Here is a 15,818-nt window from a genome sequence, read left to right on the forward strand (position 1 = left end):
TGCGTAATTTTTTAAACGCTATTTTGTCACAGGTTAAAGTTGTCTTTTTTTACATTGTGATACATATTGTATTTATATAGTGTCATAGACTAGTAATAACAGACAAAGATCAAATGTTGTTGTTAAAAAAGTAGGACGAAAGATACCAGAGGGAGAGTCAAACTCATACATAGAAAATAGAATCATATTCAAAACAGTGTAGCTGTGGCCATTGATTGACGACCTTAAATTATCCCAGTAACTGGGGCATATTATGTGAACGTTTGTCTGTAACGACCACTGTTCACTACTTACTTATTATAGAATTTAAATTGTGGGGTCACCAAAGGTTCTTAACGCCTTTAATATTAAAAATAATTTAAAAAATTAATCAGGAATAACTTTATGTTTTGATTTATATTATTGATACAAATCAAAACATCGTGTTATTCCTGATCAGTTTTTCTAATTACTTTATTTAGGTGTTAAGAACCTTTTGTGACCCCACAGTTTAAGTGTCCTTAACAAGTGCATAGTGAGCAGCGGTCGTTACAGACAAACATTCACATAATCTGCCCCAGTCAATGGGATAATTTAAGGTCGTCAATCAATGGCCACAGCTACACTGTTTTGAATATGATTCTAAACTGACAACGCCATGGTTAAGAATAAAAAGACAAACAGACAAATAATAATACAAAAGACACAACATAGAAAACTAAAGATTAAGCAACACGAACCCAGCCAAAAACTTGGGGTGATCTCAGGTGCCCCGGAAGGGTACGCAGATCCTGCTACACATTTTGCACCCGACGTGTTGCTTATGTTATTAAAAATCTGGTAAATAGTCTAGTTCGGTAGGTCACATTCGTGAAAAGGGAAAGGGAATTGTAGTTACGACATAAGGAAGATATCCGATATCATCTGTGAAACCGTTATTCCATAATGGTCAACCAATTCGTGTATTTCGTTTTTATTGAGTTAAGCCCGCGCAATTAATAGTTTATAGTGTGTCTTTCTATGTTGCATTCTGTCTATTCACGTAAGCGTAAAGGTAGGAACATTTTAAAAAATTTAACCCCGCTGCATTCGTTTGAATCTGTTCTATTAATTCAGGAACCTGTTGTTCAGCGGTTGTCAAATTTTGATGAAGTTCATAAGTTTTTCTCGTTTGTCTTTTTTTCAAAGATTAGACAGGTTTACTGTTTGCATTGTTCAACACTATTTATTTCGGGGACCTAGTAACTTGCTGATCGGTGTTAGCCAATGCTCCGTGTTGAAAGCCGTACTGTTATCTATAATGGTTTGCTTTTTTACAATTTTCTGATTGATTAAAAGCGATCATTATCTACCCGTTTGAACAATACATTAACGAAAAAACTTAATTAAAAAATCATCTCAGATTCTCTTTATCCTTGGTTGTTATGAGATCTACTTTTTTAACAGTTGTGGCAACAGTGCGCACTTTAAGGTCCGCGTGATTTATATAAGAACACTGTTCATTAATGATGGGTTTTGTTTTGTTATAGATTAGGCAGTAAGATTTCTCATTTGAATTGTTTTGTATATTTCATTGTAGGACCTTTTATAGCTGACTGTACGGTATAGGTATTTCTCCTTGGTGAAGGCCGCATAAAAAAAATCCCACCTGCGCTTTCTCAAAGAAACTTTGACAGTGTGTTGTACTACTTTTGGGACAAATTATATCAAAATTATAGAAAACTTCATCGGCTCTAACTCAAAATATGGACAATTTTATGTTTAGGGCGTCTTGAAATCTTTTGACAGCTTCCGAAGTGCTACTTTTAAACCCTTTTCAGCTGGACCAAATCACTTCTTTCCTTTAAAATTCATGACCCAAATTTTTTTACAGTATAATTTCACCCCCCTCCTTGCAATTTGAGGCATTAAACATGGAGAAATAAATTTGGAAGGGGTATAAAAACTAATGGCAAGTTACCCACTGTCAACACTAGGGACTATATTTGTGAACAACGAAAATCAATGGACGACAATTGTTGTCTCGGACCATCTTACGAATTTGATAGTTGTTTGGCATGTGGTTTATTATATCGAATCTTAAATTACTCAAGTTTAGACAGAAGTACCAAATTAATGACACATTGGAGTCATTGTTTTGAATTTTTAATACAAAATAATTTAGGCATATTTTTGAGTTTCTTTGTAGAATAGATTCATTGTTCGGTTGGTGTCGTAGTTTGAATTGAAACTTCCAAGTTGTATACACAATTAGGGTTAATATCAAAATTTTAAAAGAAAACATTTTAGATTCCAATGAAAACATAAGGTAACGATGTCTACAAAAAAACAAACTTCAGTGTACATAGAGAAAAATAAAATAATAAGTACAATGTATGGTTAACATGAGTCGACATATTTTGAGTGTTACAAAACATTTACTTACACTGGGCCAACAGAATGGTCGTTTGGATTACTAGAAATATCAACATATCAGCGTTTGAATTATCCGACAGTCTGAACTAATATCATCTTCAAAGTTATGAATAAGTTGATTGTTTGAATAAACAACAGTTCTTTTGGATAAAAATGAACTAGGAAGTAAACTATACTGAATGATATGATAAAGTCAATAGTTTATTGTTTGTACTGAATTTATATTTACAGTTCTTCCTTGTATGTTATATAATTCCTTTAAACGAGATTAAATGTTTCAATGTTTAGTTTTAGACAACTATCATAACACAGCATGAATGTAGTGTGAAAAGTAAAATCACAAATACTGAACTCAGACGAAAATCAGATCGGAAAGTCCCTAATCATATGTCAAAATCAAATGACAAAACACATCAAAAACGAATGGACAACAACTGTCATATTCCTGACATGGTACAGGCATTTTTAAATGTAGAAAATTGTCGATTAAATCTAGTTTAATAGCGCTTAACCTCTCACTTTATACGACAGTCTCATCAAATTCCGTTATATTTACAATGATGCGTGAACTAAACAGACATAATAATACTTGATATCATCTATATAAATATCTCATCGAGAATAACGCAATCTAGAGAACCGAGAATTGTTTTTTTAAATTCTGTCTTTTTGGTTCCCTCTTTCTAAGCATTCCTATACATGAAACGGGTATCAAAGACTAAGCCTTTTTTATATCAGATATATACTTGATATAGTTCTAAACATAGAAATGACAATGAATGGAACCATTTTATTCTACAGCGTTATGACCTCTTAGAATTAGGCATAGTTTCCCTTATGATTCGTGAAACATCTTTGCAGACAATTGTTTTTTGGATTCGTTATTCATACGTTGAAATATAATCATACATTTTCACAAAGATATCGTAAAGACGTATCATATGGCAACTAAACAGTGTAAGGAAATCACGAAAGATAGGAATGTCATAATGTTTCAAGTAATTACAACTTTTTAGTAACTTTGATTTCGCTAAATAGTAAATATATCATTTCTTTTCAAAAGTCCTGAAAAAGCTTGCGGATATTTTTTTTTATATATTTTCAAGGCAAAAATAACTAATAAACGCATCATAAATACTAGGATTAAAATCAGAAAATATTTCTATCTGAGCAAGAACTCAAAAGCAATAACTTTACAACTGATAACTGAATGTTAAATTTCCTTAAAGCTTATTTTAAATATATATTTGACTGCGTCGATATTAAAGCCGTATGGCATTAAATTTCGACGTCAGAAAAATGACGTTCGAGGTGAAAATATATTCAATGATAAACAGTTCCTCATAAATTGCTGCTATATTTGTTTTGTATGAATGCTTTCTAAACTTAAAGGACAAGGCATGATATGGATATATTTTGCAACTGAATACGAAAAAAATCAAAAAAAAAAAAAGAAGAAAATCCACCAAATAACAGGTTTTAAATATTAAGAATTTACGCTTTTTAAGACCAGTATTTATTTCATATATTTTGTTCCTAAAGGATATGCTCAAACCAATAATTATATATGTTATGTGAACAAGTTATCATTTTGTACAACTGTACAAAAAAAATTGAACAACTTATGATTTGTATTTTAACTTTGTAGCAGTTGTAATTTGTACAAAAAGTGTTTGTAACAAGTTTGATATTACAGGACATTACAATATATATCACCAGTTGTTATATTTATATATTTTGTCCTTGCAGGAAATGTCTCACCAAAAATTATATATGTTGTCATTTTGTACTATTGTACCAAAACATTGTACAACTTATAATTTTAATTTTAATTATGTACAAACTGTTACAGGTTTTAAATAACACGACATATGTACAGTATTTATATTCTTATATTTTGTTCCGAAATTTAACCAATTTTAAAATAGTACATGACTCATACACGTTTTGTGAGATCAAGAATGGATTTAAGAATTTTTTAGTTTTTTTTTCTGTCTATATACTACCACCGAAATCCATCTGTGAAGATATCTTCTGACATCAGACAATTTGTAGCAAATAACGAATGCTATTTTTAATGCGACTGTTGCGATGAACAAAAAGGGTTTCTTTTTGCTACATGTTTACAAATCAGTTTTGTCTCTTATTGTACAGGACGACCTTTATGTAAACATATACTTGTCTGTATAGAAATGCATTCAAACTTTAAAAATTACCAATATTAGTTGTAGGAATACATTTAACTGTTCTTTGAACATTTTAATCTGTATGACTTACCTTTGATTTTGAGAGTACAACAGAATAACTGATAGTTAATATTTTCAATTCAACTTACCTGATCTCATTTTAACCGTGTTGTGAGACAACAGGAAATTTTAAACATTGTAATAATTCAATTGAATAACTAGGGCTGCATATTTTAAATCTTACAAGTGGTAAGAATTTAATTAAGTATTTGTCTGGTCTGTCTGTCTGTCTACAAAACGTGTGAACACATACATTTAATATTTTTGTTATACTAAACGGGTGAATTAAGGAAAGATAAGTTCGTAATCTATCAATAAAAATAACGACTTTACAATCTATACTGATTTTGGCTTCAAACTGGACAAATGATAACCATTACAAAGGGAAAGACGGCGTACCTTGTTTTTGAGTTTCACTCGAAAAAACATTTGCAGACAAATCTTATTTTTATAGATTTTCTAAGCAGTGTAGATTTGAAATCAACAAGATTTAAACCTATATAAGTCACGCATATATTGCATGCTAACCTTATGAAGATTTAATTTTTTATTTAATGAAAAATAATTACCTTCTCTTCTAAATCTATTTGTTTACAGTTATTCCCCAAACTTATTGACACGGAGTAAGTCTTTAAGCAGAGGTTCTATTTACTAAGATTTATAATGGGATGATTAATTTGACACTCCTCCCCTTTCGATAACAGCAGTTTACCCCTGTTCAAAAGTAATAAATCGATTGAGAGAAAACAAATCCGGGTAACGAAATAAAACCGAAGGAAACACATACAATGTAACAGAAAAACAATGGAACAACAGAAACCTGAAGTTCAACAAAAACAAACACCAACATACATAGAAACGGACTGTTTGATAACAATTGAAATATTCCTGACTTGGTACATGACATTTTAAGAATGTCCATAATGGGAAAATATAGGAAAAAAACAGCAAGCATAATATATCTTCGTTACAGTTTCGTTACTTTTTTGGGGGAAAAGGGGTAGGAGAACCATGATGGATCCGGAGAGAACAATCCGAGCTTCGGTAGGAGCAAAGACAATCGAACTTACATGTAATATAGATCGAAGTCGAACACACTGTTACGAGCGGAGTTCGACTTCACAATCTTAGTGTTGACAAGCTAGATATAACCGTTGTTGGTCTATTAAGACCAACAAGGTACTTGAATATTAAAACAAAGGTCTATATGAGTTTGAAAATACAAATGGTAGAATTTCAAAATTTATGTCTTAATGAATATCAAGCTGTCGGAGACGGTACTGGATGTTTCAATTTTGAACATTTTATTCATCTTTTTTTTTAGAAACCGGAATCAAATAATTCGCATGTTCCTTTTCCATGAAAGGAAATGTCAAATAAAAATATACATGAAATGAATAATAATAAAATAAACTTGCTGTTGATAAATATTAGATTAATTATCTTTCCTAGTAAAACGAAAATAATGATTTATTTTAATGACGTTTATCGCAAAATTTTCATTTTTATTTTGATAATGTTGAATAAGACGTTGTCAATTTTTGTTGATCATAGATAACCAATTGAAACAGGTAGGTTGATAGTTTTAGATAGACGAATATGTCAATGTCAAGAATAAATTGACAAGTTTTTGAATTTTAGACGACTCAATATAACTGTTTTTGGAGTCATGTTATTGTAACAGGGTAAATGTAATTAAATGGTGTAAATTACTAACAACAACACAAAAAAATAAGTAAAATTAGAAATATAATTTTAAAGGTTAAAAATGCACTAGCAGATCTTCCTTGAAGGAAGTAAAACAATACTAAGTTTTTCAACCTTCCCTTGAAAACATATATTGATTTTGTTTAGATTATTCATTTTTTTCCGCAACTTTTGTTACTGAAATGTTGATTTTGTTTCACACAATATAGATATGATAACATCTTAAGGAGTTTTCTACCCTTATATATTCAAATTTAAGTGTTTTGTAAGAAAATCCATCAACACACTTATATTTTTTTTATCTGATATACATGGCTATTAACTTTGGTATTGAGTTCATGGTTACAAGCCGATTTGACGTTAAAAATGTTTACATTTGCTTGTTTTATTACATGTAATTCGTCGTTCTGATTAGAACTTCATCAAAAAGAAGAAAATATTTTGCACATCAAGGCCAAGTTTTATATATTTTGTTCAAACCAATTCGATAAAAGTTATAAGAATTATTTTCCATAGGATGCTTCGAATAGGAAACGATTAAAAATATGTTCAAGACTGTTCAACACTGTACAATACATTTTTATTAACTTTAATGTCACATTCAATAAAAAAACAAAAAACAAATAGAAAAGAAAAATTATGAAAGTAACATTAATTATAACAACGATTTGAATAATAATAATAGTAATGAGTAGAATAATATAACTTTGTCAAATAAAACGGTTAATGTTCATTTCAAAATCACATGTTAATCATGAATTGCATTGTGATAAAAAAAATTAAAATTAAAATATGAAGCATTTGGATCCTCATCAGGAATGTATTGTTTAGATATTGCTTTTTATATATTTGATGATTTTTCTTCCCTCTTCTTCAAAACAAGCACTCTCTGTCATCATTATCGCAAATATTTGTCCATTTGGTTTTCCTTGAGATACCACCATAATAAACATAAGACATTTTATTTTCATATTGACAAATGAATTCGAGAAAAATAACAAAGTGTAACCTTTGAAGAATATCAAAAATATGGCCACGGCGGATTGTATTTTCGAGAACATCTCGTGTGTGAGAGGTCATAAGTTTTATCAACAGTTGTGTAATTGAAATTCTAACATGACGTCCTTCAAACGCTTTGAGTACACACCCGTGGTAAAATATGAATATATTGCCAGTGCTGTTCCGATTGTACTCCCACGTCATATGCTTTTTTATGAATGAGATACCCGACGTCATAGAACAATGACGTTAGAATGTAAGCATTTTACGGGAAAATACACGCTTGTGAATCCGAAAATCATCACAAGGAAACATACACAAATGATGCTAAAATTTGGCAAAAGCCCTTTATTGTACATCATATAAGACATATAAATAAATTATCATTCAAATTCATCCAAAACTGTTTAAATACATTATTTTAAACAGTTTAAGCATGTCACTAATGCAGTTTGCTCCGTTCTTTTACGCTAGTTTATTAGTGCGTTTATTTATGGGAACTGCAAATATTTGCCTACACCTAGAGCGCTTCGATCCAAAAGAATTGCCGTATGTGTCCTATCAGAATCGAAATAATTCATGGGGGCTTGAATATATCTAGATTTTACCACGGGTTGTCCCTTTATGCCGATATTTTACCCCTCGCTATCGCTCAGGGGTAAAATATTTGTCATAAAGGGCCAACCCGTGGTAAAATCACGATATATTCAAGCCCCCATGAATTATTTCTTAAATAAAAAAAAGTGGCTGCTAAACACTAAGTATTCAGGATTTAAAGCAAAATTCAGTAGACAAGAATGGAGATCGCCATCCATCATAATCTTCATAAATGATAAATAATTCGGACGTGTCCTTGTAATGTCTGAATAACAAACTTTTCGAATCTAAGTGTAGTTGTGTTCATTTCAAAGATTTATCCTGAACTTAAATACTTTTAACAAAGAGAATTTCATGTTTATATATGCTATACCCTATTTACGCTTGCTTTATTTATACTATTACATTTGGAATGTATATGCATCCCATGTTCATAATTGAATATATTATTTTGAACCTTATACATATAATACCCCAGTCCCACTAGGCCACGATCGCACTAAGATCTGTGAAAAAAATGCAACTTTTGATGATCGTAGTACGATCGTGTAGATCGCAGTAAGGTCGTATCACGGTCGTAGTGAGGTCTTCAAGATCGTGATGAGCGTGGCTAACTTTGAACATGTTCAAAACAATCGTGGTGCGGTCGTGGCGAAATCAGATCGTAGTAGAAGCGTAGTGAGAGCGCACTAAGATCGTAGTAAGATCGCAAAGGTCGCTGTACCATCGTAGCGAGAGCGTAGCGAAAGCGTGATTTTATTCGGAGAAACTGCGCTACGATCTCATTGCGACGTTATTGCGACCTCACTACGACCATCACGTTCTCACTGCGACCCAACTACGATTCCACTACGACTATACCACGCTATTCACGACCATAGTACGATTCTAGCACGCCCTTGTCGTCCTCATCACGCTCTTCTTACGACCTGACAACGTTCATACTACGATCATCATTCTCATTGTCATTTTCACATTAAATATATAAAATATCTCAAGGTTTTGTTTGTCTGTATGTACAAATGTAATTGGGAATTCTTGTTCATTTTGTCTTACGGCTCAACCATGCTTCTCGTTTTCATATAGATTAATCCGTTGATTTTCTAGTTTATATGGTTTTACACTAGTAATTTTGGAGACCCTTTATCGCTTGCTGTTCGGTGTGAGATAACGCTCCGTGTTGAAGGCTGTTCCTTGGCCTTAAATGGTTTACTTTTAAAAATAGTTACTTGGCGATGGAGAGTTGTCTCATTGGCACTCATACCACATCTTCCTATATCTATTGACACATCTGTGTCATCTCTGCTATCGTTCACTAAAATATCGTCAATTCAGCTTTATAGACCAGCAATAGGTTTTAATTTACGTCGGATTGGTCGGTCCGACATTACTACTTGATCAAGATTCGTTACTATCAGAGCTTCCTCTGCCTCTACATCAAACCCTACCACCACGCCCACGTGTTCTAGTAGGCTTTGGTGGCATGACTATGGTTTTCGAGAAAACGTATTAATCAGTAATAGAAGGAATGGAACTGTATTCATATGTAACACGATGTTGACGTTATTGCTGAAAGCGTAGAATAGATCGCGGTATAATCGTGGTAAGAACGTGCTTTAATCGCAGAAGAAGCGTGGTAAGATCGTGTTGCAATCGGATAACTCGTGGTACGGTCGTAGTGAGAACGTGATGAGCGTAGACAGATCTTGATCAGCGTAGTGAGGTCGTAGAATAAGCGCTGTGAGTACGTGGTATAATCGTAGCGGGATCGTTGTAGAAGCGTAATGAGGACGTAGTAGCATCGTGAAAGCAACGAAAATTTACATTTTCATGCCGCTCATACCGCGACCTCCCCACGATATTTATTTATTTCAGATCGTGGTAAGCGTGGTGCGATCGTGGTCTAGTGGGACTGGGGCTTTAAGCATTCATAAAATGTTAAATATCACAGGTATTAAAAATAAAATTCAGTAAAAACCACAGCTAATCAAAATATGCATTGAGAAACATATCAACATAAAATTAATGATAAACAAATTTTCATAGGTTTTATGAGCATTAAAACCAGCAGTCAGGATAAAAAAACTTACAATTCTTGTTTAAAATAATTTCAATGATATTTTGTCTTTTGTCAGTGACTATATATACTACTGAACTTCATCTTCAATGATAAAAAATGTCTTTTGATATTTATAATCTGTTCTGATATCAAACCTATTTTTCTTCAAATATATACATATTGTGTATGATTCATGACCCATTCACTTTTACATGTCAAATAAACATTGTTATGGTAATTGCTATTTGATTTTTTTAAGTGTCTTATTCTAAATTCCTATAAACAGGAAGAAAAACATGTCTTAATCAATTGTTTTTTTTATTGTCTATATCACTGTGAGGCTGCCATAATTACACATTTGCATACAACGAGTCGTTTTCTATATGGTCCTTGATACACGTGTAGCAATATTCATACTGATCCTGTGAAAATAGAAAATATTTGAGAAATCTTTCATAATTGATATAAGGTGTAAGCAACATTTTTATAACATGACTCAAATCGATCATGAACAAGTTTGTATTTCCAAATATAATTAGTTATCAAAGGTACCAGGATTATAATTTAGTACGCCAGACGCGCGTTTCGTCTTCATAAGACTCATCGGTGACGCTCATATCAAAATACTTATAAAGCCAAACAAGTACAAAGTTGAAGAGCATTGAGGATCCAAAATTCCAAAAAGATATAACAGATACAATATATTTATTGCTTATTAGTTTTGTCTACCATTTGCACTGAAAATATATTTTGGCATGAGACGTCTTTTATCTTTTCGTACATCACCCTTCCAACAAAAACATAAACAACATTACAATTTTGGAATTATTGTAGATCTATTTTCGTGGATACCAATTTTTGTTGTTTAAAGAAAACTTAAATGTTTGTGGATATTAAATTTCGTGGTTTTGGCAAAGTCTGCACTCATTCCTTAAGAAAATTTGTAATTCGTTAGACATTTAAATTCGTGATTCTGCTTTGCACACGAAGTCCACGAAATTTGTCAAATATAAATGACTTCATAGTAGCCGTAAAGTAAACCGCTTTAGTTTTATAAAACTATGCATTGTAAAACATGCTTTTTACATTTGTATAAAAACTTTGAGTTATTTCTGTGTTGTTGTCCTTAGTAAGCATGTGGTTATTTATAGATGTACAACTATAAAACGTATCACAACAAATATGATTTCCATAATACGATAATTGGACACGGAGAGGCAAAACGCATCTCTTGATATCTCGTCATTTCTAAAGGCTTTCATTTATAATTTACTGCCACATATTTTATAAGATCTTGTTAGATTAAAGTTAAATTAAAAGACTATTCAAAGTCATCTTGGATCGTCATCTATTTACAAATCCCTGAACAAAAGATCTGCAACTAACTGTTCTTCAACGTTATCTAATTTTTGTAATTTCAAAGAATTACAAAATAAATAAATATAAAATAATGAGAAGATTGGCTGTAGGAAAAAAAGCTTACATCTACAAACACAATTTATCTGAACAAAGGCAAATATCTAAATAATTGAATGCGAAACTCTTACTTTCTAAACATTTCGCATTTAAGATACACTAACATAAAAGTTATCTATTGAAAACTTGCAAAATTCATTAGAAATTCTGGTCGTCTAACTTGTATTGTTCTAACCACTTGAAAAACATCAATCTCATCATCTATTGCTAATTGTTCTAAGATAAGGCGTAGAGCAAGAAATATCCCACTTTTACTACAGCCATCGCTGAAATATTAAGGTGGTGTTTCAATGCAACTATAGTAAAAACCAATAAAGTAAAAAGAACTTGTAAACACTGATCAACTTCTTAGACTACCGGATGTTTATTAAATCAAAACAATATCAGTATTTGTATGAATGTCCTTTTTATTTCTAACGAAACAACCAATATTCCATTTTGAAGCCATTAAAACTCATAATAATAGAACGAGTCAAGCTAAATTCTTTTTCAATTATTTTAACGATTTCCATCAAGACATGTTTAAGCAAAGCTTGCAGATTTAAGAGACTAAATATCCATATCAGCTTTTTTGGAAAAAAAAACCTTTCGGAATTTAAAGATCACCCACTACGAACTTGTTGGCCTTTTACCGTTTCTTATTCGAGCGTCAGTGGAAAGTTTGTTTCAAAAATAAATATTGTCACTGGTTTACACATTTTAATTCTGGTAATTTTTCCTGTTAGAATTGAACTGGGCACTTTTTAACTTGTATTCATGGTGACACAGTGTAGACCTACAATTTTTTACTTTTTACACATTGTGATTTAGTCTGAGAGTTGTCTCATTGGCACTTATATCATATCTTCTTATTTGTATTTTATATGAATGTGAGCCAATAGAGAGACATATGTTGTCATAGGTTAACAAAAAAGTCATCATTGATTTCAGACTTAAAATTTGAACCAGTATGTCATACGAAGTATTTAAGTCATTACTGCTATTATTTCAATACTGTTTGACACCATAATTGATCTCTTTATGTAGTGATATAGGTTAGACACATATGTAAGTTACTTGCTGCTCAATAGCCGAACCATGCACACAGAACTCGATGTACTTAATAAAAATGTAAAATCACAAAAATACTGAACTCCGAGGAAAATTCAAAACGGAAAGTCCCTAGTTACACACTTTCATATCGTAGACGTAACACGTGATAACATTGCCATATTAAGTCAGTTAATCCACCATTGTCTACATTTTGAAAATGCCTGTACCAAGTCAGGAATATGGCAGTTCTTGTCAATTTGTTTGTTATGTGTTTTGTTCTTTGATTTTGCCATGTGATTATGGACTTTCCTATTAGATTTTCCTTAAAGTTCAGTCTTTTTGTGATTTTACCTTTTAATTGTTGTTTAGATCAAGATAGCTCTTCAAGACTAAAATTTGCCTTGTTGTCATTAATATAAACTTGAAAATATGTTACACAACATATCATAGGTGATATATTGTAAATAAATAAATCAATATAGTTCCAAAAAATCCTACATTTCGAAACAAGTCTTGACTTTAAATTTAAAGACTGCAAAAAAAAAAAAAAAGAATAGTGTATTATACCGTTCAGAGTACGTCAGTTTCAAAATATTATCTTTATTATTTATAAGAGGTGACATTTCAACTATGTGACAAACTAACGAATACTGAGACATCCCATTTTTATTAGACACTTCTATCTCTCAATGTTATCAAAAAGACAATAGTTACATTAAAACTTAACAACAAAGATATACACAGTTTATCGCTGAAATTTTGTGTACGAACCTGCAAACAACAGTAATAGGTCCTTTGTTTTTTTCCCAGCAATCGTTTACATTTTTCAGAAGATCTAGTATAATGTTTGAAGGGAGCATAGTATCACTTGTTCCATTTAATTCGTTTAGTGTAAAAACAGTTATTTTCCTCTCACCTTGATTCTGAAGAAAATACAATAACAAGTAGCGAGGTCTTCTTAAAACATCGATTTCTTATCAAAACAAATTATCATATTAGTAAAACGTATAACAGAAATACTAACTCCAAGGCAAATTCAAACAAAACAAGGAAGGTCCATACAAAAAGAAAACTTTAAACAGTAATTATCAACGAAACGAGTGAAAAACTCAACTGTCATATTAATAACTAGGAACAGAAATTTTTCGAAGTGATTTCAGATGCGGATTAAGGGGGACAGTCAGTAAAGCTTCCTCTACATGAAATTTTGTGTATATCAACTCATCATAGATACCAGAATTGAATTTTTATATTAACGCTAGACGGGCGTTTCGTCTACAAAAGATTCATCTTATTTTGCTATAAAGTGATTAGTTTTTGTAAAAAATAACCAACCAATGTGGGTGCATCAAATAACCAAATGCATGTGTTTCACCACGGATTGTTAAAAAATATATGGCGTTTTGATTGTACGACAACCGCAATGCAGACAATCCTATTATGACCAGCATTTTTAAAACTCTTTTCGCTTTTTATGCATTTATCATTTTTGTTATTATCATTTCATGTTATTGTGAACCTTCGTATAACTATATGTAAATTCATATTCACCTCATGCGTCAACGTAAGCTGCAGCTCATCTGGACTGGATGCGTTTTCTTGCACAATACTGAATTGTTCAAACTCCAGAACTTCTTGTTGTTCTAACCACAAAGGAGCGTTCTAACAGATATACAGTTTAAATTTTAAACCAATTAGTTTTTTTTATCAATACACAGAAATATTATATTATTATATAGATGAAATTTTGTATTAACTCATGAAAGATACAAGGCTGAATAGTCGATTTGAAATATCGTAGTATATATATCGAGAAAAGATATTTCATAACTTTTATAATATTTTTAAATGTGATTGAAGATCAACGATATCATACAGCCCGTAACAGAGTAGTGATCGAATTCGCGTTTCTTTACCGTCAGAATAAGTTACGTTATCGACAAACTTATTTCAGAAGTGACATAATTTAATTTTCTTCATCGACAAAATATTTCATGTCCAACGTGTAAGTTTTCATTGTTTAAGTCGAAGTTTTTTTAACACAGTAAAACATTTTTTATAATCAACCCCTGTCATTGGCATTTTCATTTTAACGGTAAAGGATCAAATACGGGATCTCCGAAATTTCTATCATTTGTTACGAGGTTACGAGGAAATCATTATTTAATCGACAAATGATCGAACATATGACTTTGTTCATGACACATATTATGAAATACTAAGGAGTTGAAATGATCAGATACTTTCGAACTGACGGAAACAAAAATACATAATCTAGAATGTGTGTTCTGTCAAATACAATGGCTTCGTCATGCGAATCGACGAGATCATGTTACATGTAACTTATCTTAGCTGTAGAAACAGTTGGTGCGACCTCGATAAAATCTTTATCAATTTAATATAAGCGATAAATATTCATGACTACAAGCATTAGCCTTTCAAAAAGGGCTAGTCGACTCTTAGCTGATGAAAATGGAAAGTGCTCTCGCTTTGTAGATAAATTCATTTACTAGACTAGCCACGTGCATCAATCAACAAATTTTACCACACACGTGAGGTCACACGTTATGAAGTAGTATATATCGTTTAACGTTGTTGTTTACGAAACTCCAGAAGATTCGACTATTTATAGATAAAAGTTGCCTGTGTACCAATATCATGAATATGCATGATAAATGACCAGGCAAAATCTAATTGCTAAAAATAGAGAGGACAAATCCGATACTCTACGGGATTGAAGGACATTTACTAGGTTTGAATTGTCCTAACCAATCAATAAACTTTGATTATTCACGTCTCGTAATATCTTCCAATCAGGTAGCAAGAAAAATTCACGCATTGATTGTCCATCGTTCAATTCTTAATATCGACTCATCATCATAATCATAATAATAACTAGGAGTGGATAATAATGAATTTATTGGAGTCACATCCACTGTTTCTACTGTAAACATGAACTCGTCGGTTAGTGCAATGAAGACACGTTTAAAGATTGAGATTGTTGGTTTATTCTTTACACCTTCGAGGTATTAAAATTATTTCAGTGTTTATTCAAAGTTAAATTTATTTTCAAATCTCTTCTGTTTAAAAATTGTCGAAACTTCCGTTTAAGATTTCTGTGGTAAACTATCTATTCTATAGTTAGGACCATTTTATAATAAATACCCTTTTGTACAAGAATAATTTCTTTATAGAAGTATAGATCTGCTGGTTATAGATTTTTTTTTATAACTTTCATTATTGTGAAATTCAGATTAATTTATAAATGAAGTTGCATATAAATTTTTGGTCATAAACTCAAATCTTTT

General features: G+C 31.6%; 1 protein-coding gene across 2 annotated transcripts in view; it reads right to left on the bottom strand.

The window, feature by feature from the left end:
* Positions 1-10,002: 10,002 nt before the first annotated feature.
* LOC139489586 (receptor-type tyrosine-protein phosphatase T-like) overlaps positions 10,003-15,818 on the bottom strand; it is a 50,522-nt gene continuing 44,706 nt past the window's right edge. For both annotated transcript variants that reach the window (XM_071276176.1, XM_071276166.1), the window contains exons 29-32: positions 14,062-14,172; positions 13,282-13,433; positions 11,609-11,744; positions 10,003-10,424 (exon numbers count right to left, since the gene is read on the bottom strand). In XM_071276176.1, the coding sequence (XP_071132277.1) occupies positions 10,353-10,424; positions 11,609-11,744; positions 13,282-13,433; positions 14,062-14,172 (471 nt within the window). In that variant the 3' untranslated portion in view covers positions 10,003-10,352. The remainder of the gene's footprint in view (positions 10,425-11,608; positions 11,745-13,281; positions 13,434-14,061; positions 14,173-15,818) is intronic.

The sequence above is a fragment of the Mytilus edulis genome, chromosome 1 (genome assembly GCF_963676685.1).
Source record: "Mytilus edulis chromosome 1, xbMytEdul2.2, whole genome shotgun sequence".
Classification (NCBI taxonomy): domain Eukaryota; kingdom Metazoa; phylum Mollusca; class Bivalvia; order Mytilida; family Mytilidae; genus Mytilus; species Mytilus edulis.